This window comes from Nomascus leucogenys, chromosome 3 (assembly GCF_006542625.1).
Source record: "Nomascus leucogenys isolate Asia chromosome 3, Asia_NLE_v1, whole genome shotgun sequence".
NCBI classification, from domain to species: Eukaryota; Metazoa; Chordata; class Mammalia; order Primates; family Hylobatidae; genus Nomascus; species Nomascus leucogenys.
Genome location: NC_044383.1, coordinates 85,879,205 through 85,906,746, shown reverse-complemented (window position 1 = coordinate 85,906,746; position 27,542 = coordinate 85,879,205). Strand labels below are relative to the sequence as shown.

Here is a 27,542-nt window from a genome sequence, read left to right as displayed (position 1 = left end):
TGTTTCTAGGAGAGAACATACTTCCCCTTGAAGGAAGATCGCGCTGCTAAAGTAAAAAATTTGAAGGCGCCCTATGTGTAGAACACTTACGCTCTTGGCTTTCTGGCCACTATAAAGATGGGTCGGGAATGGCGCCGGCTACATTAAAAAGTAATGTGCAGGAATGGTTCAGTTGCCCGGTGTTGACCAGAGTAGAGATGGTTTTGCCCACAACAAAAATGGCGCCGAAACATGTCAATCCGCACTATCACGTGTTCACAAATCTGGATGAGAGATGGTATGGCTTCAGATGACGAACGGATGTTATTATTTTTTACTTCCGGGTGAGACAAATCGGGCGCCATCTTGTCTTGTTCCCGAAGAAGTAGAAGCATCGAAAGCGTTGGAGAGGTATTACCGGAACGACGGCGACAAGGGTGTTCCCGAACTAGAGTGGGTAAGTGATGGAGAACAATTACACGTGGGCACTTGCCGGACTATTACAACCCTCTTGATTTCTGTGGCGAAGGTAGCATAACTTAAAATAGGCTGCGTACGCTGTTTGGCGCGACCGCTGGAACCTCATTCCTTTAAAGCGGTGCGGTCCGCCAGACTTGGTAAATCAGAGCGGTGCTTTCGCTGAAAAGGAAATGTCCCTGTTAGAGTGCTCACGGCCCCATCTTCTCACAGAGTTTCCTTTCGGACGAGAAGGGACTAATTGTTGGGTTCCTGACCGGCCGTTAAACACTGCGCGTGCGCAGTGGGAACCCCCTTGTGGGAAGGGGGTTCAGCGGGGCGGAGGAGGCGGGGGCTCCCGACCTGGAGCTTATACCCTTTGAGGCTCTGACTACGCAGGCGCAGTTCCTTAGTTTGTGTTTTTCGTGTATTCTTACCCAATGATGGATATTATGTGTTAAGCTTCGCTAAAGGAACAGGTAGAATCCGATATTTCAGTTTTTTTACCGTGGTGGATAGTATCGTCATCTGAACAAATTGAGCACTAGACAAATTTGTTTGTGGGTTGTTAAATTAACATTCTAGCTTAAGATTTTAATTCAACATTAATCTTTCACATCTTTTTACTTCCCCCCGTCCCCAGATAAAATAAACTTGGAATTCCTCATTTGAGTGCAGCAGGGCGAAAACAACAGAAACCAGACTACTAAAGATTTTACTTGTGGAATTTTTTTGTAAAGTGGCAAAGGGCTTATAGAGAAAATAAAACAGTTCTTTAAAGATGAGTTCTTTTTTTTTTTAACTTACTAATAGACTTTATGTTTTAGAACAGTTTTTGTTTACGTTGAGCACATACGATGTCCCCACTACACACACAGTTTCTCTTCTTATTAATAGATATTAGTATGGTACATTTGTTTCAACTAATGAACCAATAATGATAAATTATTAACTACGGTCCATAGTTTATTCCTACTTCCTCACATTTTACCTAAAGTCCTTTTTCTGTTCCAGGATGTCAGCTAGGATATCACATTACATTTAGTTGTTGTATATTCTTAGGCTGTATATTCTTGGATGTGACAGTTTCTCAGGCTTAACTTGTTTTTGATGACTGTTAAGAGCTGACTTGTGCCCCTCTAAAATTCGTATCTTGAAGTCCTAACCTCAGTACCCCAGAACGTGACTGTATTTGGAGAGAGGGTCTTTAAAGAAGATGAGGTCACTAGGGTGGACCTTAGCCCAATATATTAATAACTGCTGTCCTTATAAGAAGAGAGTAGGACACAGAGGGATGACCATGTGAAGACATAGGGAGAAGACAACCATCCACAAGCCAAAGAGAGAGGCCTCAGAATGAAATCAACCCCATAGATCTTAGACTAAACGCCTCCAGAACAGTGAGGAAATAAATTTCTGTTGCTTAAGCCACCCAGTCTTTGGTACTTTGTTATGGCAAGCATACCAAACTAATACAGTGACCTTGACATTTTTGAGGAGTATGGGTCAGGTATATTGTAGGGTGCCCTGCTATTGGAATTTGCCAGACGATTTTCTCATGATTAAAATGGCCTTAGGGACTATGTCAGGGGAAGATCACAGAGGTAAGATGCCCTTTTCAACACATGCTATCAAGGATACATACTATCAAGGTGACTTATCACATTGTTACTGACCTTGATCATCCTTCTGGAGTAGTGTTTGTTAGATTTCTCCACTGTAAAGTTACTTCCCCCACCCCTTTTTTTACTGTTCTCTTTGGAAGGAAGTCACTTTGCAGAGCCCACGCTTACTGAATGGACAGTTGTGCTCTTCCTCAGTTAGGGTGGAATATTTACATAATTTATTTGGAATTCTCTGTGGGAGATTTGTGTCTTCCCTCACATTTATGTGTTAGTTTATTTTATCATATCCTTATGGGCTTGTGGATGTTTATTACATAACTTGTATTATAATCCAGTACTTCTTTGTTTTATTGCTCAAATTGTTCCAGCTTTGGCCATTGGCAGCTCTTTGAGTTGTCTACTGTTCTCCTTTGACATGTTCCTATCAATTTTTTTTTAGCACTTTATTACTTCCTGGCAGTATACATGCTCCAGACTCATCTTTTATATTTCCTGTCGCAGTCCTAGAGTCAGCTATTTCTTTAAGGATCCCTGATTCCTTTTATTGAGGAATGATATTAAAACCAAGTTCTAGTGCCTAGGTGTGCTTGTTGCTACTAGGGTGTCATTTTGGGCTCTCTCTCTACATTTATTTTTAAATTATTATTGGGGGGGCGGTATTTATAACCAACTACCCAATTTTCCTTTTTTTTTTTTTTGAGACAGATTGTCACTCTGTTGCCCAGGCCGGAGTGCAGTGGTGGCACAATCTTGGCTTACTGCAACCCCCGCCTCCCAGGTTCAAGTGATTCTCCTGCCTCAGCCTGCTAAGTAGCTGGGACTACAGCCATGTGCCACCATGCCCAGCTAATTTTTGTATTTTTCAATAGAGTGGAGGTTTTGCCATGTTGACCAGGCTGGTCTCGAACTCCTAGCCTCAAGTGATGCACCCACCTTGGCTTCCCAAAGTGCTGGGTTTACAGGCATGAGCGGCCATGCTTGTCCTCCACTTTTAAAAACAGTCTTTTGAGCTACAAGCTGCAAATATTTCAGTATATACTAAAATGCATGTCACATAAAGTAGCAAAATTTCTGTTTTCCATATTTCAAATGATTACAAGATTAATCTTTACCAGTGCCATTTCCACCTAATCTGAATTAAACAAATAAATTCTTTTTTGACTTTGAGGTCAGTCAACTCATATGTAAGACTGAAATGTCAGGGGTGAAGAGGATTGTTGTATTTTCTGGCTTTTCAGCTTCGTGGTTGATTGAGAAATATTTTATCCTATGCATCAAATGATAGATGTGTTTCTGTAGCTCTTTGATTTTGTAGTTGATGCTCAAGGACTTTAAAATACCACATTTTAATTCTTATCCATCTCTGTCACAGTCTCTGAGTGACTTTTGTAAATATTAATGATTGTCATTTTGGCTGCACGGGGTGGCTCATGCATGTAGTCCCAGCACTTTGGGAGGCTGAGGAGGATGAATCATTGAGGCCAGAAGTTCAAGGATAGCCTGGGCAACATGGTGAAACTCCATCCCTACTAAAAATACAAACATTATCCTGGCGCGGTGGCATGCACCTGTAGTCCCAGCTACTTGGGAGGCTGAGGCATAAGAATTGCTTGAACCTGGGAGGTGGAGGTTGCCGTAAGCCAAGATCACACCGCTGCATTCCAGCCTGGGTGACAAAGTGAGGTTGTCTCAATAATAAATAAATGATTGTGATTTAAACAAGTTGTTTTAGGACCTCAAAGCGATGAAGTTCTAATGTAGATCCCTTTAAGAAAAGGATAAAATAGATGATGGCCATTTCTGGTTGTATTAGTTTTCTAGGAATACTGAACAAATTAACACAAACTGGCTGATTTCAAACAACAGAAATTTATTCTTCCACAGTTCTGAAGGCTAACAATGTAAAATTGAGGTTTTGGTAGGGCCATGCTCTCTAATGACTTTGTAGGGGATCCTTGTCTCTTCCTAGCTTTTGGTAGTTCTTGTCAATCCTTGATGTTCCTTGGCTTATAGAGCCATCTACTCCAATCTGTACCACTGTGGTCATGTTACATTCTCCCTGTAAGTGTCTATGTCTCTTTTTTAGTAAGGTCACTCCAAATTAAATATTAACTTATTGTAATTTGAATACATCTGCAAAGACCCTGTTTCCAAATAAGGACATACAAGTATCAGGAGTTAGGACTTCGGTGTATCTGTTGGACGGGGACACAATTCATTTCATAACACTGGTGATAGCTATCACTTGATTTTTTTTGCAGCAGTGTGTGATGGTTTTGATGATCTGATACAAACCTTGGTTATTCATCTTTCTGTTCTTCCCAGACCCCATTTGTTTTCCAAGGAAATAGCAGTTAAGTTTACCCCATAAAGGGAAATACTGTTAGGAAAGTCTTGCAGCCTTGCCCATCACTAATCAAATTTCTCCAAACTTGAAAACTCAAGTCTAACAAGCTTTAAAATTAAGTCTAAAGGAAGAGCGAATAAATTGGAATCAATTTTTGATGTTATAAAATCACAGTAGCAATATTGGAATGTCATTTTCATGGTTGAACATTAATGTATTTACTTGCTAACATTTCAGTGAATTATAAATATTTAACCACTTAATATGGACAAAACATTATGGAGAATTTAAATTATTATAAAATGTTTTCTCTCCCCTAAGGAAGATTCTTGTTTAAGCCAAGACAAAAACATGAAAATTTAATGCAGACCCTCTATAAAAAGTATTGTACGTCATCTTTAACCTATTAAATGAAAGTTTTCAAGCAGTGGTAAAGAAGAGGGTAGCAAATGCCCATCCTTAAATTATCAACATTTTCCAAATCATTTTTAAACCAACTTGTAAATGTCATTTTTAATGGTACAAGGTTATGTTATTTCGTTAAACCATAGTGAAATTTAAAATATGTATCCATTGATTAGTGTGTGTTGTGCCTGTGTATTCCTTCTGTTCTCTAGGTTTCGCATTTGTTAGATTTGTTAGTAGTGAAGATACTATGGTGAAGATGAAGGAAGAAAGAGTAATGTTCCTAAATCCTTGCCATAAAATCACTAGTAATCTTACTGTTTAATTAAAAAATAGTTAATGAAACTCCTTATCAAGCATTGTGCTAATGTGCTGAAACATATATAAAAGTTTATTTCCTAGTTTTATAACAAGTCTTTACTACAATCTATCTCTTTTCTACAAAATTTTAATGTAAGTACAAATTTTGTTTTCATGACCAGAGTTACCTGTTTTGGACAAGATTATCAAAATTTACTCTAAATCCTATAAGAAAATGAGACAGAGGACATTTGCCCAATGCATGAAAAATGATGCCACTCGAGGCCTTTTCTTTTAAGAATGCAGTTATGGGCCGGGCGCGGTGGCTCACGCCTGTAATCCCAGCACTTTGGGAGACTGAGGCGGGAGGATCACGAGGTCAGGAGATTGAGACCATCCTGGCTAACAGGGTGAAACCCCGTCTCCACTAAACGTACAAAAAATTAGCCGGGCGTGGTAGCAGGCGCCTGTAGTCCCAGCTACTCGGGAGGCTGAGGCAGGAGAATGGTGTGAGCCCGGGAGGCAGAGCTTGCAGTGAGCCGAGATCGCGCCACTGCGCTCCAGCCTGGGTGACAGAGCGAGACTCCATCTCAAAAAAAAAAAAGAATGCAATTATGTATAGAAAATTACTAAATTACAAAATCTTCACAAAACTGCTAAGCTCTAGGAATTGGAAATAGGAATCAGGTATTTTTAATCTTTATTTTATATCTTTCTGTATTCTTTTAATTTTATTCTGTGAGTGTGTATTTTTAGAAAAAATACAGATTTTTAAAGATACACAGAATCAAATGAAGCTAATGAACACAGTCCGTAATGACTAGTACAGGCAGTAAAAATTACACAAACTGCTTCAACTGTGAGACGTTGGGCAAATGTCCTCTATCTCATTTTCTTAAAGGATTTAGAGTAAATTTTGATAATCTTGTCCCAAACAGGTAACTCTGGTCATGAAAACGAAATTTGGACTTACATTAAAATTTTGTAGAAAAGGGACAGATTGTAGTCCCTTTTTTTTTTTGCTTAATGCAGTTTGTACGGTAATACGTACCAGTATGTAGCAGTCTACCTTATTCATTTTAATGGCTGAATAGGAATCGACTGTATGGTTCACTCTAACTTACTTAACTTGCCTTTAATTTAATGTCACTGAAACCATATGTTTACTGTTACAAAATATGCTGCCGATTTTTGAATTATGGTATGAATATTCATGTTCATGGTTTAGGACCCTGCGGTGGAATTGCTGGGTCAGAGGGATGTGAATGTATGTTTTGTTAAGATGCCGTAATAGTAAATTGCCTTTTTTTTTTTTTTTTTTTTGAGACGGAGTCTCGCTCTGGCGCCCAGGCTGGAGGGCAGTGGTGCGATCTCAGCTCACTGCGACTTCCACCTCCCAGGTTCAAGCAGTTCTCCGGCCTCAGCCTCCCGAGTAGCTGGGACTATAGGCCCATGCCACCATGCCCGGCTAATTTTTTTGTATTTTTAGTAGAGACGGGTTTCACCGTGTTAGCCAGGCTGGTCCTGAACTCCTGACCTCAGGTAATCCACCTGCCTCGGCCTCCCAAAGTGCTAGGATTACAGGCGTGAGCCACCATGCCCAGCCAGTAAATTGTCTTTTAAAAAGACTAACCATTTGGTGTTTCACCTATGCCCTCATCCAGTAGTCATCCTCTATAACTAAATCAAGTTTCTCAACTCCAGACTTAATTAAAGCACTTTAATAAATAGCCCCTAACTTCTAACTTCCTTAACTTACCATCACCTTCTTTACTGTTTTTTTATTCTGCTCTGTTTTTCCCAATTTCACATCTTTTTTCTATTTTTCTCAGCCTAAGTGTCCCAAACATTATATTGCTTGAATAGTAGCTTCCATTAAAACTTTGGGGAAGAAAAGCTTCTAAAAATATAGCAAAAGTAGAAGTGGCTGTTTTAAACATACAGAAAAATGATCACAGGTGATACAAATCAAACTCTTGAAAATGTGCAAATTAAAACCTCTGTGCATAGGAAAACTTTTTTTTTTTTTTTTTTTTTTTTTAAGTTTCAGCTGGGTGCTGTGGTTCACACCTATAATCCCAGCACTTTGGGAGGCCGAGGTAGGTAGATCATTTGAGGTCAGAAGTTCAAGACCCGCTTGACCTGCATAGTGAAACCCCATCTCTACTGAAATACAAAAATTAGCCAGGCATGGTGGCGGGCACCTGTAATCCCAGCTACTCGGGAGGCTGAGGCAGGAGAATCACTTGAACCCAAGAGGCAGAGGTTGCAGTGAGCCCAGATCGTGCCATTGCACTCCAGCCTGGGCAACAGAGCAAGACTGCCTCTCAAAAAAAAAACATAATAATGATAACAATAAAAGTTTCAACCCATGAAACAGGAAGACAAATTTAGACTAAAGAATTTTTTCAAAGATAAAGTGAAACCTTTGTAAGTTTTAGATTGCTTCTGGAGAAGAAAATGGAGTTGAGCAGAAGTGGGTTGGCTTGATCACTTTTTTTTTTTTTTTTGAGATGGTGTTTCTCTCTCGTCGCCCAGGCTGGAGTGCAATGGCACAATCTTGGCTCACTGCAACCTCCGCCTCCCAGATTCAAGCAATTCTCCTGTCTCAGCCTCCCAAGTAGCTGGGATTACAGGCGCCCGCCACCACACCCGGCTAATTTTTGTATTTTTTAGTAGAGACGGGGTTTCACCATGTTGGCCAGGCTGGTCCTGAATGCCTGACGTCAGGTAATCCACCTGCCTTGGCCTCCCAAAGTGCTGGGATTACACACATGAGCTACCACGCTCGGCCGATCACCTTTTTTTAAAACCCCCTAATAGTTGTTAACTTGAAGAGTGCTACCAGAAGTGATGGTGAGAAAGCTCTAGTATTGATATTAATCACGAATTGAAACTTCCGATGCTTAGTTTTTATGTGTTTCTTATTTAATCCTCACAATAATCCTTTGGGGTATAGACATTTAGGTCTTCTGTTTTACAGTTTGGAAAACCAAAGGTTAGAGCATAACTTACTCATGTTCACACCACTAACGAACGGATGTAGGTAGGCATCCTGAACCAGAGCCTGTGCTCTGAAGTCTAGGTGACAACTGGTGACCAGAAAACTTAAAAGGGGAACTAAAAAAGTTGTCCATGACAACCATTAAACATGAGTAAGAAAAACAACCTTTATTTAATTTCTGGAAAAGTAAATTTATGGATTGGGAATGATGGTAGGGAGTCATTATACATCATTTTCATCATTTAAATGGTTTTAGTAAGTGCACATTTTCAGTTCAGTAGGCACTTTATAGAGCTGTTGATAATGTCTGTATTATATGAGTTTACAATTTAAGACAGAAAAATTATGCATTGAACTCTGATAAGCTGTTAAAGTGTTGGAAAGCACAGCAAGCTTTTTGGTTCTCATAAGTAGAAGTTAACAGCTTCCTCATCATTAGCCTTTAAACAGAAAGTAATAGCTAGACACTGATTATTTATTTAGTGTCTGCTATGTGCAAGATGCTTTCTTGTACCATATTGAAGATAAAAAGATGAATAAATTTGTCTTTCTTTCAACTGTAAAAAGCTGTTGATTGAATAAAAAGGAAACTAAACCATTTCAGGAACAAACTGTTCTCTCCTTGCTAATGTTAATTTCTAAACATAGAGTTCTATAGGAAAATTTAAATTAATACATTTTATTACCTAATTTGTATCATCTAAGTTAATAACAGGTGGATGAGATCTTCATTTCAAATGTTTGTTGTTCCTTTTTACTCAATCTCTTAATTGTTTGACATTGTTTTTTATTATGAAGGAATTGTTCAAGTAAATAAAAGATACTTGGAAAGAAAAAAGATGTTAAAAAGCTTTGCCTCTTCATTTCTGGTGTATCTCTTTTCCTTAATTTTATTATGATAAAATAATTCCCCATTATAAAGTTAATGCAAGGAAAAGTGACTAACTTGGAGATGATCACACTTATGTTGCATCTCTAGAATTTATTTTCATGCGAATCATGATAATCTATAAGCAGACATCTACTTTTTTTTCCCCCTAGGGCATACATAATCTTGCTGCTATGCTTCGAAGCTGTAGTCTGAATCAACCTAAGTTTTAAACAGAAGGTGAACCTCTGAGGTCAGTTTAAATAGCAGTTGGTGTGTCTTCTTGGTGTTTCGTATTTATTTGTTAACTCTTAATTAAAGTTGTAAGTGAAGTTACTTTTCAAGGGCTCTAATAACCTATTTAGCCTTAAAGGGCTCTAAAGGTGTACTTGGGAAACTGGACAGGACAAAAAGGGGAGGAAGAAGGAAACAGTGAACAGAGGTTAGAAAAAAAAATATATTTAACTTGGAACTGATACCCAAACCAGTTGTTGGCCTCATTTGTGCTATGTAGTGCCTATTTTGCCATATTCTAATAATGTCATTGTGATTGATGACATTAGTGTAACTCGAGGACAGGTACATTTGAATGATAAGTAAATCAAGGTAACAAATACACCTCCCATAATTCACAGTGTTCTTCATTTGAGGGATTAGTATCTGCCACAGATAGAACTATACCTGTATGGCATTCTGGGAATGCTGCGAAGACTGGAGTTGGAAACTTAAAAGCCTGGATTGTAATCGCCAATTGTCCTATTAGAGTTAATGTCTCTATTTTTTTTGTTATCCAACTTGCCTACTTTTTGTGATCCTGCAATACAAAGGCTTGCTTTTATCTTGTTTTCAGCATACCGAAAGGATCAATCTAGAAGGATTCATTTAGTAAACATTTATTAAATGCCTGCTATGAGCTAAGTCTTGGGATACAAAAATAAAGAAGAAACCATGCCCTGGTTATGTGAATCACTGGTTCTTGAACAGGGTTGTGTATCAGTGTTGGATAAAGTACAAAGATATTAGACTTGTAAGACTTTTAAACCTTTTATTAGGAATGTTTTCAGACTAGCTTACAGAAAAGTTGGGCTAGTGTGATGATTCCCCCCCATACCATCTCCTAAATTTAATAGTTATTAACATAAAGTACCTTCCCTCCCATCTTTTCCATGCTATTTATATGTTAAGAAACCAGGTCTTAGAGGCTGTCTTACTTTCTGGATTTAATACAGTTTATCTCATTTCTTTATCCTTTAAAATTGCTTTATATTGGAAGTAAAATCCAAAAGCTCAGTTGGACTCAGTTAAACATTTTTGATGAGAATTCTTAGTGATTCTGGGAGCATAGTAGACATAATAATCTGTAGGAGTGATATTTTGGCAACCTTTGAATTTCTGATTTCTCATCAACTTTTCTTGTAAGGTTTCCTGAATTAATATTTTATTCCTTTTGGCAATATGATAGTTTTCTAATTCTGTTCTACATTCTTCATTTTTATTAGCTGTAATTATTTATAAGGAAGAATTTTTCTTCATCAGCTGAAGCTATTTGGTTACTATCTTAAAGGAATCTTGATTGGGGAGAAATGAAATCACTTTTTTCCTACAATCTTCAAAATAATTAAATATCCAGAAATTTATATTGTACAAAAAATAGAGTTTTTTTTAAGTCTTTTTTGAGCTAAATTCATTGTGTTATGTATGCTTGCCACCAAATTCTGAGACCAGCATTAACATAAAATTTTCTACCTCTTGTTTGGTACCCTAAAAATTCTAGTTGCCTCTGGCAAGCTATTGACAAGAATTTTAGACCTCTGATGAAATAAATGTATCATCATATAATAATTTCCGATGTGAGGTTTTAAGATTAAATAACTCACTATAATTTTTAAACTATGTTTAATTTATTGAAGATAGAGAATCAAGTATATTTTAAAAGAAGGGATGTGGGATCAAGGAGGACAGCCTTGGCAGCAGTGGCCCTTGAACCAGCAGCAATGGATGCAGTCATTCCAGCACCAACAGGATCCAAGTAAGGAAACAAATTGAAAGGGCGGGGTTGAATATGTGGAAATGGGTAGAAGACACATGATGGGGTTAAGGGATATGGAATTAAGATTGGTGTATTGGATCATTTTATGGTCAGAATTTAATCTTCTCATAAATAGCCTTGCCATAGCATATATAGCAAGAAATGGACATCCCTTTGGAAGACTCAAAATGTAGAAAGCTTTTTGAAGATTTTACATTTTTTGAACTGATTTAGTCCTTGTTTTTCTAAAGAAAGAGAAAAGCCTAAAATATGTTGCTTACGAAGAACACACTTCTGTGAATTCTGACTCTTAAAGTTGTATATCATATTGAACTGGATGGTATGCTATATCATTTTAAAATTTCTTTTTGCTACGGACTATTTCAGGCACACATACAAAGGTAGAAGAGTATAGGGAGCCCTCGTTTATTACTTAGCTTTAGCAATTATTAACTTGTGGCCAATTTTGTTTCACCCGTAAGACCACTTACGTTGCTCTGCCCTCACTGGGTTGATCTGATGTTATTTCTTTTTTTAATAGCCATGTATGATTCTATTGTAGGATTGTACCATAATTTAACAAAGCCACTTTTGGATGTTTTATTATTTATAGCTTTTCACTTTTTGAAACAATTAGCATAATCTTGTATACATGTTGTTATTCACTTGTCCAATTATTTTCTTATGAAAAGAGCTAGGTTTGTTAAGTCACGGTAATTTCAGGTGCACATTGCCACGTGTAACCCCATAGGGGTTATGCCAGTGTTTCATACTGTATGAAAATACCTATTTAATCTTCATTAAAGTAAGATGCAAAAAAACATATCTTATTCTACTTTGTTTACTTTATTAATATTAGATCTTAATGCATTTTTGGGTGGACTTGCAAAATAAAAATTATTAAAAAGATCTTGAAATGTTAAATGTAGATGCTTGAGAAGAGAGGCCAGGTGTGGTGGTTCACGCCTGTAATTCTAGCACTTTGGGAAGTTGAGGTGGGCAAATCGCTTGAGCTCAGGAGTTTGAGGCCAGCCGGGGCAACATGATGAAACCCCATTGCTACCAAAAATACAAAAAATTAGCCAGGCTCATAACCCAGTCTCTACATGGATGGATGGATGGATGGATCATGGATGAATGGATGGATGGATGGATGGATGGATGGATAGATAGATAGGTAAAAATTTAGAAATTAAAAAAATATATCTTGGGAAGAGAGTCTTCAAGATAGTGGGGAAATGAATTTTGAGTAAAGACTGGCTAAGAAGTTGTAGCCAGACTACACTAGTCATGTTTTGGCTAGAGAAGGGAGCCTTATTTAAAGAAGGGCAACCATAAGGAAAAACAGAGTTAGGTAGCTGCATTCATCAAAGGCCTATAGGCTCGAATGCAGGCCTGGAAAGATAAATAGGACATGTTGAAGGAAGAAATGATAGCGTTTGATTATTTTTGTGGTGATTTTTTTTGTAAAGGTGATGACATTTAAAAATTCAGTAAACTGAGATGCAGGGGATAAATTTTATATGAATTAATATTGGAAATGGGTTAAGAGTATTTTTTGTGGAGTTCTCTCTGAAAGTGTAAGTAGTTTATATTATTTTTTAGCCTGAATATGGGTTATTTGCTAAGCACCCTTTCAGACACAGCGTGCTTTAATATTTAAGATCTCTCATTCAAAAAATATTTTTCTAATTTCCCTCATACCCTCTCTATCTGAAATATTTAAGATCTAAGGAATAATTGAGATGCTTGTTTTACATAGAGGCACTATTCTTTTAACTCCTACATTCTGAATGCTGAATTCAGTGTTAATTTACGTTAGGCCAGATTGATTGGGCTGCATTGGCCCAAGCTTGGATTGCCCAAAGAGAAGCTTCAGGACAGCAAAGCATGGTAGAACAACCACCAGGAATGATGCCAAATGGACAAGATATGTCTACAATGGAATCTGGTCCGAACAATCATGGGAATTTCCAAGGGGATTCAAACTTCAACAGAATGTGGCAACCAGGTTTGTTGTTTATGTTTTCACAATTTTAAGACTTTTAAAAAACAGAATGAAGATCATTATTAAATTTTTTAATTTGCTTAGTTGTATGACTTCTGGAAATTAATGCTTCTTAAAGAATAGGCAGTTTTCAGTTTGATTTGACTTTGACATTTTGTGGTTAAAATTATTCTGTACTCATTCTGCTAGCTTTGTGGCACTCAGTTTGATTCTTTTCTTGGTTCTTCATTCCTAGGCTGACAGGGGCTGGGAACACTCTGGAAACCTCACTTGGCATCTAGGGAAGAGAGCATTCTTTGTCTCTCTATTGCAACCTCTGGCCTTTTCAGAAGCAGCACTGGCAGAGTAAAACATGTCTAGCCTCTAATTAAAGAAAAATTGTGTCACTGTGTGACAAATTAGTCTGTCAAATATACTCTGCCCCTACCATCCGCCTACCTTTTTCTTCCCTTTTTTTTTTCAGATAGTGAAGATCTTTCATAAGTTTTTGTGTGTTTTACTTTTTTGTTTGTTTTATTTCACAGTATGATGTAGATTTCTTGATGCTAATTCAGTCTTCCATGGCTTGTGTTATTCCTTTTTAATAGTCACTTGAAACTATGGAGGAATCAGCCTCACATTTGGGTATGCTGATGGTGAAGTCATAACCTCCTTTCCCTATTAATACTTTTTGTTTCTCCTTATAAGAGTGGAGACCTTAGTCGAGACCAGCCTGGGCAACATAGCAAGGCCCTGTCTCTACAAAAAAAAAAAAAAAACTTAAAAATTAGCCAGGCGTAGAGGCACATGCCTGTAGTCCCAGCTACTCGGGAGGTTGAGGTGGGAGGATTGCTTGAGCCTAGGAGATTGAGACTGCATTGAGCTGTGATCACGCCACTGCACTCCAGCCTGGGTGACAGAATGAGTTCCTCGTTTAAAACAAACAAACAAAAAAACGAGAATTCAGATTACTTTTAAAAACATAAATATTCTAGTCTTTGATACTGTGAGGTGGTTCATTTCTAGCTTTCTTGAAAGTGAAATTTCCCCACATTTGAAAATGTTTTAGTTCCTAAGTTTAAGTTCTTAAATGACTCTCCCTGGCATCCCTACCCCTTAGTTTTACTCTACTTTGTGACCCTGGGCAAGTGATTACCTCTGTGTGCCTCAATTTTCTCTCCCGAAATTGGCAAAAATAATACCTGATTTCTCCCTACCTCACAGGGATGTTGTGAGGATAAATGTGTTCGTGTAAGAAAGAAATTATATAAAACCTCAAGGTATTATTTTTGTGGTGTTGTTACTAAACAAATATAAAAATTAAACAAAAATAGTGCTTTGGATTTTGTTACATTTGTTAAAAATAACTTTGGGCATTTGATTAGGATATGAATTAGAGTGGAGTTAGCTCATTTTGAATTATATATGACAGTTTAGTTCATTGCTTATTTTTAAGATAGATGAAGGAATTTGACCAAGAAGTCATAAGTTGTTTTTTAAATCTGTATGTTTACTGAAAAAATCTTTCTTGAGATCTTAAAATTCTGTGTTGATTTTGTTATAACCCCCTGTTGAATGTTTTTATGCCTAAATCTTAAATAGAATGGGGAATGCATCAGCAACCCCCACACCCCCCTCCAGATCAGCCATGGATGCCACCAACACCAGGCCCAATGGACATTGTTCCTCCTTCTGAAGACAGCAACAGTCAGGACAGTGGGGAATTTGCCCCTGACAACAGGCATATATTTAACCAGAACAATCACAACTTTGGTGGACCACCCGATAATTTTGCAGTGGGGCCAGTGAACCAGTTTGACTATCAGGTGAAAGATATTTTGTTGCTTTAATATTGTAGATGTGCACGTAATCCATTCTTTGGAAGTGTCTCATCAAGAATACCTAAGATACGTGTTTCACTTTTCAGACTTGTATAAATAAGCACATTCTGTCTCAGTTATCAATTTTCGAGTATTAAAATAATTAGAATTTGTTTTCTGATTTTTTTATTTCATTAGGAAAATGGTATAAAAGATCATTAGGGAAAATTTTTGAAAAAATTAAAAATGTGTAAGTGCAATAGCTATATGATGTTTTGTTTTCTAATTTATATTTCAAAATGGTATATTTAAATGTTAAAGACTAGAGAATGCACAGTAATTGAATATAGCTTATGGTTAAGACATGAATAAAAAACATGAACATAGATCATTTTCCTAAGTGTAATTCCTTGTGCTATGTAGAATTATGACTGTTTTTCTAGTGTCATTTTTTTTCCATTCTGACATGACATGTTAATGGAATTGTATATAATTTCCTTTGTAGCATCCAATTCATTCCTAGGGACATAGAACTCTGTGGGGAATAGTGTCATATGTTGGGCTTTATTTACTTTATTCCCTCTGCCAGGGTCTACCCTTAAATTATAGTGCTAAAATTATAGTGCTTAAATTATAGTGTCATTTTGAAATAACTGATTGCAATTATTAACTTATAAACTGCTATCATAATCTAAAATTTTGAAAGAAAAATTATTTCATGAATTCTAGGGTAGATTTGATAATGGACATATAGTATTCACCTTGAGATATAATCCTCTCATTGATAAATATTTAGATACTTGTATACTTGGTATACAGATACAACAGTTTTTATCTTGTTTGAAGAAATATAATGGCAGGGAGCATCTGCTTACCCTACTTTTGCGTGGTAGATCCCATGTAAACCAGACAAAGAGCTGTATTGGCAGCTGGCCTAGAAAAGCCTCTGAAAATAGCAAAATTGCAGAAAATATTTAATGATTCATTAACTTCTATCTTTGCTTATAAATGAATATATCTGCAAGATTATAGAAACAGCTTAAGTTGTTTAGTTCACTTTTTGTTCACTGTAAGTAGGATGTTGAAATTGACAAAAATGTCTAGTTAAAGAAAAATTAGTATCTGTTTGATGTCTTAGTGTTGGTAGGATTAGCTTGTAAATGGATTCAGAATGAAAAATTTCATATACTTTTTGAAAGTAGCTTATCAGCTGGCTTTTAGAAGCCTCTTTGCATTTACGTAGCCGGAAAATCTTGAGAAAAGTAAGCCTAGGTTCTTGGGACTATAGAAGTATCGGTGGATAATAGAGCCATGGAATTCTTGGATGTGCTGCACACATGGATTTCTACTGTCCCAGTTCATAACACACGTGTGTCCCAGAGAGTATATTGTATTAATTTGAAGAAAAAATAAACTGCAATACTCTTTCAGCATGGGGCTGCTTTTGGTCCACCGCAAGGTGGATTTCATCCTCCTTATTGGCAACCAGGACCTCCAGGACCTCCAGCACCTCCCCAGAATCGAAGAGAAAGGCCATCATCATTCAGGGATCGTCAGCGTTCACCTATTGCACTTCCTGTGAAGCAGGAGCCTCCACAAATTGGTAGCTATTTAACTTAGTTTAGTGGACCACAATTGGCATGCCTTTTTTATCATATAAAAAGGATGTCTTGTTTTCTTAAAATTGTTTGAGTATCTCTGACGTGTTAGGAATTGACACTTTATTTTTTATGGTCATAAAGCTTAAAATTACAAAAATGATACTGGTCTAAAATATTAAAAGGTTTAAATAATTTTCTTTAAACCTTTACGTTAAATTCCAGATTTTGTGATGAAGTGTAAATTTATGCTAGCCATAGCATGTTGGTATTTTCTTCAGTGTAGGCATTTCAGTACATTATACAGATATATGAGCCCTTCTCCTTTTAAATCTAATTGTTCAATCTCTGTCCACTCTTAGTTCATCTGATGCACTGCTGCCAGATTAATTTTCCTCTGGTTATTTCACTTCCCCTAAGTATTTTGGCAGAAAATTTCAATTTTTTAAATAACATTGTAGAGCCAGCCTATTTCAAGTGACAAATACATATTTATGCCACTTTATATCTGGAAAGTTCTAAATTGTTCAGTATTTAATGGACAGGAGCATTTGTTAATAAATCTTTACTTTTTACATTTTAGGAAGATTCTAACTTTACTGCTTTTTTAACTTACTAGCAAATCACTTAATTTTTTCAAGTCTCAGTTTCCTCACCTGTGGAAAAAAGTGGAGTAATAGTAGTGATCCCTGAGGGCTTTTGTAAGGATTAAATCAGATGATGGTTTAACATGCTTTCATTGTGTCCTGGCAGATTATAAGCACTAGAGCAGTGTTCCCTGGTGTGATTAAAAGTGATGGCATTGAAGAAAAGCATGATATTTAATGGGATATTTTTTAAATTTACTCACAAGTTTGTAGAAATATTTTACTTAACTGACTTGTGTGTATTTTTCCCATGTGAAACAGACGCAGTAAAACGCAGGACTCTTCCCGCTTGGATTCGCGAAGGTCTTGAAAAAATGGAACGTGAAAAGCAGAAGAAATTGGAGAAAGAAAGAATGGAACAACAACGTTCACAATTGTCCAAAAAAGAAAAAAAGGCCACAGAAGATGCTGAAGGAGGGGATGGCCCTCGTTTACCTCAGAGAAGTAAATTTGTAAGTAGAATCCCCAACATGAAACTCCATGTGAAAATCTTGTGTGAAAACTTTACTGAAATAGATATTTTAGCCTATAGGAAAGTATTAGAGTGATGTTCCTAAGATTACAATGTTCATTAAGTATATTGAGGATTATGATTTTATATATGTGTTACTGAAGATACAGTAAAGAGAAAATGAGACAACAAATTTATAAACATTTCATTCCAGAGAGCTGGCTAGATCTTGATAAACAATCTGTATTCGTTCATTGTGGTACAGATGATTCCCTGGTGGTAGATTATAAAACAAATCTACATTAAAATAGTAATAGAGAAATAAGATCTCCCTCTTTTGAACATTTAAACATATATCTGAGGATATAATAATTTTGATTGTTTTTGACATGAGCACTGGAAGTATAACAACATTTTAAGTCTTTAAATCTTCAGCAGTTAGATGGCTTGAGTAGTTTAGGAACTTCAGCATGTATGAGAGCCACAGCACTGGCCAGTATGCAACTCAGGAAATTGGTCTGTCTTCCACGGCCATTTTCTGCTTTAGAAATAAGTCTCAAGAATAGCAGAATAACTAGATTTTGGCAGGCATTAGTTTTGCTTAAGTTCCATAAATTACTTTTATTTTTCCCAAAAGACCTATGCCAAATCTGTGTTTTTATTCTAGATGTTAATTAACAAAAATAAGAAACAACAGAAAAACACTATTAAAGCTTACTCTTTTTTTTTTTTTTTTTTTTGTCTTTTTAGGCAGTTGGGGGATCACTCTGTTGCCCAGGCTGGAGTGCAGTTGCACAATCATAGCTCAGCATAGCCTTGAACTCCTGGACTCAAGCAATCCTCTCACCTCAGCCTTCCAAGTAGCTAGGGCTACAGGCGCACACCACAACTCCCACCTAATTTTTGTATTTTTTATAGAGATGGGGTTTCACCGTGTTGCCCAGACCGGTCTTGAACTCCTGGCTTCAAATGATTCTCCCACCTCGGCCCCCCCAAAGTGCTGGGATTACAGACGTTAGCCACTCTGTCCAGTCTTTTTAAAAAAAATCTTTACACGAAATAGTGGTGTTCCAAGTTTTTTTTAAGCATCAAAAATTTGTTTGGAAATTGTCCTTCCTCTTTCCTCCCAAATGCCTGTGGGATTGTTACCTATATTTTTCCCCTGGTTCAGGTAGTCTTTCCACAGTAGTATTTAGGTGGTCATCTTGTGTTTTACTTAGTGAGATTATTAAAAGTGACTAGAGGACACTTCTTTGACAGAGGAAAGGGTCACAAGCTATCTGGATCCTGAAACCTAAAACCATACAAAGACAGGAGACAAACTGCTGGCATTTGTTTAATCTGAAATAGATCTCATTTTTATCTTTTTATTATGAGCTAAAAAGAAGCAAGTTTTACTGAGTTTCAGGGCCAGCCGAGGCCCTGAAAAATCTGATTAGAGATTTTTCATTTTAAGTCGTGCAACTTTAGGTAAATAGCTTAAATATATAGCTGTAAAAGTTACACTGAATAATATGTCTGTGGTCCATTTATCCAAAGTTCTATAAGTGTCTCATTTCAGGCCCATTATATGTAACAGATATTAATTAAATCAGTCTCTGGGCATTATGTTTTTCTGGGTATTTATAAAATAAGGTTAAAATTGACTAAGGGAAAAAGAAAATTGAGAAAATTTATTTTCCTAAGCCTTCTTGTAATCTTACATTTTTCCCAGGTTATACTTCTTGAATTATCAAATGAAATCTGTAGTAAATGTAATTTAGTTAGCAGTTTCACTTATATTTCTGTTTCATAGACTTTTTAATTTGGGGTTTGAGATTTTCTGTATGTAAGAGAAGGATTTTACATTATACACATGAATTTGGACTACCATACTATTATTTTTTATAGGATAGTGATGAGGAAGAAGAAGACACTGAAAATGTTGAGGCTGCAAGTAGTGGGAAAGTCACCAGAAGTCCATCCCCAGTTCCTCAAGAAGAGCACAGTGACCCTGAGATGACTGAAGAGGAGAAAGAGTATCAAATGGTAGAATGTCAAAGTTCTTACTATGTACATGGATTTATTTTGTTTGCAGTTTTTTTTGGAGACAATATTAGAGGAAAAAATAGAAATTAGAACTGCTGACCAGTATTATTAATTGAAGAGATACTCCTTTTAACTTAAAACAATTATAGAAACTTTTATTAATAGAGAATTTTTAAAATGTTTTGATTTCAGGCTGGGGTAATCCTAGTACTTCAGGGGGCCAAGGCAGGAGGATTGCTTGAGTCCAGGAGTTCAAGACCAACCTGGGCACTACAGTGAGACCTTGTCTCTACAAAAAATTAGCCGGGCATAGTGAGGTACACCTGCAGTCCCAGCAACTCAGGAAGTTGTGGTGGGAGGATTGTTTGAGCCTGGGAAGCAGAGGTTGCAGTGAGCCGAGGTGTTGCCACTGCATTCCATCCTGGGTGACAGAGTGAGACCCTGTCTCGGAAAAAAAAAGAAAAAAGTGTTTTGAATTCAGTGTCTCTACTATACAGATACATTTATAATATTTTTTTCTTTGATCCGTATGATTTTGGATTATTTATTTATTTATTTATTTATTTATTTATGGAGATGGAGTCTTGCTCTGTTGCCCAGGCTGGAGTGCAATGGCAGGATCTCGGCTCACTGCAACCTCTGCCTCCCGGGTTCAAGCAATTCTCCTGCCTCTGCCTCCCGAGTAGTTGGGATTACAGGTGCCCACCACCATGCCTGGCTAATTTTTGTATTTTTTTAGTAGAGATGGCGTTTCGCCATGTTGTTCAGGCTGGTCTCGAACACCTGACCTCAGGTGATCCGCCCACCTCGGCCTCCCAAAGTGCTAGGATTACAGGTGTGAGCCACTGCACCCAGCCTGGAATTTTTTTGAAGTTTTGATGTTACAGAAAAATGTTCAAGATACTTTATTCCTTGGAATGCCTGCTCTGATGTCTAAAAATATTTTATAAAATGGTTTTGTGGGTGGGCACGGTGGTTCACGCCTGTGATCCCAGTGCTTTGGGAGGCCAAGGCAGGCAGATCACTTGAGATCAGGAGTTTAAGACCAGCCTGGCCAACATGGTGAAACCCCATCTCTACTGAAAATACAAAAATTAGCTGGGTGTGGTGGTGCATGCCTGTAGTTCCAGCCACTTGGGAGACTGAGGCAAGAGAATCACTTGAACCCAGGAGGTGGGGGTTGCAGTGAGCTGATATCACGCCAGTATGATCCAGCCTGGGCAACAGAGTGAGACTGTCTGAAAAAAAAAAAAAAATGGCTTTGCATTTTAATATTTTTGAAGATGTCACACTATTAGTAGCTATAATAATTAGAAATACTGTATAAAATGCTCTTTTTTAGATGTTGCTGACAAAAATGCTTCTGACAGAAATTCTGCTGGATGTCACAGATGAAGAAATTTATTATGTAGCCAAAGATGCACACCGCAAAGCAACGAAAGGTATATTTTGGTGTTTCTGGTTTTGCTTTTCCTGGGGTATTTTGGTTCTGATGACTATTTTGGCCTTTTTTTGTTGTCCTTGTTGGATTTCTACCAGATATTTGAATATTCTCTTGCATGTTTTAACTCTTAAAGATTAGATTTGTAGACACCATATTAAAGCTATACAAATATTTTTGTTTTATCTGACCTACATGAGTACAAATTAGCAATCATGCTGTTGTCCTCTAAAATGTATTGTGGAAAATTCCTGATGTTCAGTTTATTTCACCTGATTTTTTTAATAGATAACATGGCATTGTTGTGTGACTTCTGATACAGTTTATTTTGACTAATGAATTTTGAATTATCAACCTACAATTTTTAGTTTACCACTTATCTCTTACAGAAGCAAGTGATTCCCTACCCCTAGATTTTTAGTAACACCTTAAAAATGTATTGAAAACAAAAATTAAGTTACATATCATAATCTCAGAAGTAGACATACAGATATACTTGTCAACATTTTTTCTCATTATAAACCCATTTCAGCTCACATCAGAGTTATAATTTCAAAGCCAGACATGATACTGGTTTAAAATGAATGTTATGTTTTTAATGTTTCTTCTCTCCCCAAAAAGCAGCAATAGTAGTAGATTTAACAATACCATAGACTCATGACTATGAAATCGTGGCTATTTGTGTTAACATGTTGTTCCTGTTGTTGATGTGATACAAAGCTCCTGCAAAACAGCTGGCACAGTCCAGTGCACTGGCTTCCCTCACTGGACTCGGTAAGTGTTTTCCATATTTGTGAGAGGGCCTAAAGGGAAAAATCACACATAACATTGTCTCTCTACGTGTTCTGTTTTAAAACTGTATTAGTCCTACTCAGTTTATAAAAACCTAGGTCTTAGGGTTATGTCATCCTGTCTAAAAAGGTTTGCCTATTTTTTTGACTAACGCATTCACAGTGAGAAATTTATAAATGTGATGGTTAATTCATAGTTTATTGGGGCAGGTTATATTGGAAGATTTCCTTATTGCTCCAATATATGCATTTTTTATATATATAATTATATATGAACACCTATAGTTTGTACTTAATAATTCATAATTTAGCCATGATAGTATCTAAGCTCACTTTCAGAATTATTGCATACATGCCTTAGGGAAGAACGTATCCACTAATGCTTTTAATAACTTACATAGATTGTGTTGCGGCAAGTCAAGTTTTAATATAGAGGAAAGGGTTTATCGTATCATAGTAAAATAGTAGTGATGTGTTCATAATTTACTATTTGCATGGTATATTATCAAGGCCGTAAAAGCTTGAATTTGCCTTTTCCACATCTTCATTTCAAATTAATTTTTGTGAGGACCCAGAGAAGTGGGTAGAACCAAATGCCCATGTGGTTTTGTTATGGTTATTTAGATCATTTCAGGGTGGGGAGTATTTTCAGCACCATAATATTTCTGTACCAGGGAGATTATAGTATTCTAATTTTTTTAGGGAAAAATTGCTTAGCTCTAGGGATTTCTAAACTTTGAACAATAAAAGTTAATTTTAGAAATACTTTCAGGGTCATCATTAAGCTCTAGTGTGGCTTTGTTACTGCCCTGTTAAGTAGTTTTGTTGGTTAGTATGGACAGTACAGCAAACCCATTATGATTCCTTTACAGTGAGAAAAATGTGAAATAGTCCAGAAAGAATAAGATATTAAGTAACCTTTGCCTGAAGGTTCTGTGAACTCCTTAAGCATTTGAATGTATACTTCTCCCCACCCCGAATAAGTGTATTCTTCTGGGAAAAGGCAATGAAAAAAGAAATGAGCTTTCTTCTCAGACCTTGAAAAGTTTTTAGTGCATAGTATAATTTTTTTCATATGATAGACTGAGCTTTATGCACACAGGTGGACTGGGTGGTTATGGATCAGGAGACAGTGAAGATGAGAGGAGTGACAGAGGATCTGAGTCATCTGACACTGATGATGAAGAATTACGGCATCGAATCCGGCAAAAACAGGAAGCTTTTTGGAGAAAAGAAAAAGAACAGCAGCTATTACATGATAAACAGATGGAAGGTGTAGTATACCTTTTAGACTTAATTTTGGTCCAGTTTTGTATTTCTTTTTATTTTTTAACCAACCTAAAAATATCAAAGGATAAAATAAAGGCTATATTATAAATAATTTGTGATATAACTGAAACTAAAGTCACAATTTTTGTCTGGTTGTTTTAGGAGCCATTCATTGCAGTGGCTATAAGCCAAGCTATTTAGGGTATTTTTATTTCTTGTTAAAAGTCTTGAAATGAAAAAGATGACTTTTGAAATGGGAAAAATATATTTGTAAGACTATTGAAAAGTAATTTGTAGCTAGGATATATAAGGATAATAGAGAACCTAGAAGTTTTTTACTTAAGTTACTTTACCTAATACTAGGAATAACAAAAGAGAAAATTTACTCAGAATTTCTTCTTTGAAAAATCTAAGAAAGGTAATTAAGAGTTAGCAGCTAAGACTTCCCTATAAACCACTTACTTACCTTTAAAATTTTGCTTTAGTTGGACAAAAGGGAAGTCTTTTCCTACTTGCCTCACACGCACCTCTACATCTTGATACTGTATTTTGCTACACTGTCCAGGAGGGTAACGTAACTAACCACAAGCTATAGAGGACTTGAAATGTGGCTAGGCATGTACTGTGGGTATAAATTACGTGCTAGATTTCAAAAACTTTACTTGAAAAAGAAAATAGAATTTTTAAAAATTTATTATGTGTTGAAATGATAATATTTTTGGTATATTGGGTTATTTTACCTGTTTCTTTTTACTCTTTTAATGTGGTTACTAAAAAATTTTGAATTACTTACATGGCTTGCATTGTAATTGAAAGTGGTATTCTATTGTTACAGTCTGGTAGCTTGACATTTGGTAGTATGAGAATTTTACATGCACATTTTCTTAAGTGTTTTTGTCTTTTTCTGTTTCAGAAGAAAAGCAGCAAACAGAAAGGGTTACAAAAGAGATGAATGAATTTATCCATAAAGAGCAAAATAGTTTATCACTACTAGAAGCAAGAGAAGCAGACGGTGATGTGGTTAATGAAAAGAAGAGAACTGCAAATGAAACCACATCCGTTTTAGAACCAAAAAAAGAGCATAAAGAAAAAGAAAAACAAGGAAGGAGTAGGTCGGGAAGTTCTAGTAGTGGTAGTTCCAGTAGCAATAGCAGAACTAGTAGTACTAGTAGTACTGTCTCTAGCTCTTCATACAGTTCTAGCTCAGGTAGTAGTCGTACTTCTTCTCGGTCGTCTTCTCCTAAAAGGAAAAAGAGACACAGTAGGAGTAGATCTCCAACAATCAAAGCTAGACGTAGCAGGAGTAGAAGCTACTCTCGCAGAATTAAAATAGAGAGCAATAGGGCTAGGGTAAAGATTAGAGATAGGAGGAGATCTAATAGAAATAGCCTTGAAAGAGAAAGACGACGAAATCGGAGTCCTTCCCGAGAGAGACGTAGAAGTAGAAGTCGCTCAAGGGATAGACGAACCAATCGTGCCAGTCGCAGTAGGAGTCGAGATAGGCGTAAAATTGATGATCAACGTGGAAATCTTAGTGGGAACAGTCATAAGCATAAAGGTGAGGCTAAAGAACAAGAGAGGAAAAAGGAGAGGAGTCGAAGTATAGATAAAGATAGGAAAAAGAAAGACAAAGAAAGGGAACGTGAACAGGATAAAAGAAAAGAGAAACAAAAAAGGGAAGAAAAAGATTTTAAGTTCAGTAGTCAGGATGATAGATTAAAAAGGAAACGAGAAAGTGAAAGAACATTCTCTAGGAGTGGTTCTATATCTGTTAAAATCATAAGACATGATTCTAGACAGGATAGTAAGAAAAGTACTACCAAAGATAGTAAAAAACATTCAGGCTCTGATTCTAGTGGAAGGAGCAGTTCTGAGTCTCCAGGAAGTAGCAAAGAAAAGAAGGCTAAGAAGCCTAAACATAGTCGATCGCGATCCATGGAGAAATCTCAAAGGTCTGGTAAGAAGGCAAGCCGCAAACACAAGTCTAAGTCCCGATCAAGGTAGTATACTTTTTAAAGTATTTTGTCTGATTTTTTAAAAAATTTGACTGAATTTATTCAAAGTTGAAAGTGTCCTTTCTCTCTCTCTTTAATAAACTCAGTTTGGTACTTGATAAATAATCATAGTCTTAAATGTTAGAAATCCTATATAATATTATTTATTTAAAATTGCAGATTTTTAGTTTAAAATACATTTTTATTTTTAAATTTTGTCTTTTCCCTTTTTTTTTCAGATCAACGACCCCTCCCCGTCGTAAACGCTGAGGAATGATGTGGCAAGAATGCCATGATGTTGTTTAAAAAAATTCCATGAGTTTTAAGGGCTTGTCTCATTATAGAGGCACATTGTGGCTGTGTAGGTGAAACCAGAATCTTTTTTTTTTTTTAATCTGTAAATAGGTGTACTTTTTCCAATGCTGCTCCGAGTTACTTAATAGGATTTCTTTGTATTACGTTTTTTTCAAAAAATATAGTGCATAATAAGACTATAAACATGCCATTCTCTTTCAGCTGTAATGTTCTTAAAATTATTCTTGAATGTACTGTGATGTCAATAAAGCTCTTTAGTTCATTTTTGTTAAACTCTTGCACCTTAATTTTATGGTTTTAATCTAAGGAAAGTACTTTTATAAAAAGGCAGCTGGAATTTTGTATAACAGGTTTTAAAGGTACCTTCTCTCACCTCCCCCAAAGAAAATGGTTTTTACTTAATAGTTTGTCAAAGTTTGTAAATTGTACCCATGGACTTTTGCCAGATTTCAACTTTAAGGGTATGAAAGAGGGCTAGAAATAGACCTTTACTTTTCATTTGGAAGTATTTGACAACTTTCTAAACTTTTCTTCCTATTTTGGGGATTTTCAAGTAATATATTCTCTGTGTGTATAACGTGTGGTTCACTCCTGTAAAATGAAATTGCTGGAATCAATCAAGCCAGTGCACCAGTAGAGTTATTTGTAAGGAACGATTGTGTTTGACACTAACAGTCAAGTCTGGAACTGTATTCTAGTCACCCACTTCTGTTTTAGAAGCATTTTGAAACACTTTTTGGGGTTATAGAAATAAGACTCATGATTCAATATATTTATTTATATTTTTAAAGTATAATATGACCTCAGATCAATGGAGGAATACTGTATTATGCAGGTTTGTGTCAATTTCATGACATTAAAATTGTCTGATTTTGTCCGTTTCTTAAAATTATAATTAGTGAGTGGTCTAACAGTTTAAGGCATATAACTTACAAGTAGAATGGGGCTCTCAAAGCATTTTAACTCAGTTGCTTTCAGGGTCCATTTTTTTATGTAATCACTTATTCAGTGATAAATGAATCTCTGAAAACAAATGCTTTTACATTTTAATTTAAAAAGAAAACAGGTGCAGGCCACACAAAAGTTTTAAAGTATGCCTTCTTACCAGCAATAGTTCATTTTAAAAATCATGCCAGATTTTTGCCAAGATCAGTGTTTCCTCAACATGAAGATAGAAATAGATTTGTATAGTGTGCTCTTGTACCTCTACATAGGTTATTATATAATTTTGAGCAGTTACACATTTATCTAAAGGAAATAAATCAACTGTGAATAAATGCATGTTTACCAAAATGGCTGTTTACAGTGCATTTAGTTCTGATATTTATAAAGATGACATTTCACAGAATAACTTTAAAATAGTTTGAAATTCTATATAGTTTAGACATCAATCACATCTGGAGACAAAATAAAGGAAAATGTGCAATATTTTTTATGTAGGTGAGCTAACACAGTGTACCTAATTGCAGAATTATCTGATTAATTTGTAATAGATAAGTTGTATAACATTTTCATATCTTAAAATGTTTTTTAGATCAATCTTGAAGTGAAATATTATTTTCAAAATAAAATTCTACAGAAAAATTCTGTTGGCTATGATATGCACATTTTTGGGCAAGTTATGAACTAGAGCCAAAAGTAGTATTTGACAGTTTTATTTACTCTGCCGTAATTTGCAAGCTTATCAGTTAAGTCTGTGGTTTTTTTAAAAGCCGTCATGATATTTGTGATTATTAGTACATAAACCAGTGTTATAATTTGATAATTTGGGTTTTTCAGACTTTTAGTGGCAGATTTAGAGAATTCATTATTTTCTTGACATGTGATATAGTATTTACCTTGAGTGGTAAGGTTTTATAAAGTAGGGTTTCCATGATTTAGGATGTGAATGCGAAAACTTACACATAAGTTAATTAGATGTATAATTTGGTTATGAAATCTTTTCTAAAATAATACCACCAGAAAATTAACAGATTAAATTTTTGAGACAATCCTTGGTCTGGATTGGTTAATGAAAATGTCTTGTTTAAGAGGTTCTATTAAAAAATATTTCTAGTGTATTAGTCATAATTGTTTTTGTGGAGTAGGGGTAAACCACACCATTAAGGGAATAAAATGTAATTTGAAAGAGGTGATTATAAGATTTGTTTCAGGCCCCAAAATATAAATAAAAATTGGTGTGGAATCT

The 27,542-nt window shown here is 36.0% G+C and overlaps 1 protein-coding gene across 5 annotated transcripts; it reads left to right on the top strand.

The window, feature by feature from the left end:
* Positions 1-305: 305 nt before the first annotated feature.
* Positions 306-27,542, top strand: PNISR (PNN interacting serine and arginine rich protein). Of its 5 annotated transcripts, XM_030809486.1 has the most exons (13): positions 306-436; positions 9,158-9,237; positions 10,895-11,013; positions 12,836-13,024; positions 14,603-14,826; positions 16,252-16,423; positions 17,327-17,517; positions 19,407-19,544; positions 20,887-20,986; positions 21,706-21,759; positions 22,879-23,049; positions 23,959-25,045; positions 25,279-27,542. In XM_030809486.1, exons 3-13 carry the CDS (start codon positions 10,926-10,928, stop codon positions 25,307-25,309), a joined length of 2,445 nt encoding a protein of 814 aa, XP_030665346.1. In that variant the 5' UTR covers positions 306-436; positions 9,158-9,237; positions 10,895-10,925; the 3' UTR covers positions 25,310-27,542. The 5 variants fall into 5 exon arrangements, with proteins under 5 accessions (XP_030665346.1, XP_004087670.2, XP_030665348.1 ...); XM_004087622.3 differs by having other exon boundaries at positions 23,959-27,539; XM_030809487.1 differs by having other exon boundaries at positions 309-436; positions 9,158-11,013; positions 25,279-27,539.

Excerpts from the sequence above, each read along its gene's own strand:
- PNISR (XM_030809486.1), top strand. The coding sequence starts at position 10,926 with ATGTGGGATCAAGGAGGACAGCCTTGGCAGCAGTGGCCCTTGAACCAG. Across the intron at positions 16,424-17,326 it reads GCAGGAGCCTCCACAAATTG|ACGCAGTAAAACGCAGGACT; the intron begins GTAGCTATTTAA and ends CATGTGAAACAG. Across the intron at positions 19,545-20,886 it reads AGGAGAAAGAGTATCAAATG|ATGTTGCTGACAAAAATGCT; the intron begins GTAGAATGTCAA and ends GCTCTTTTTTAG.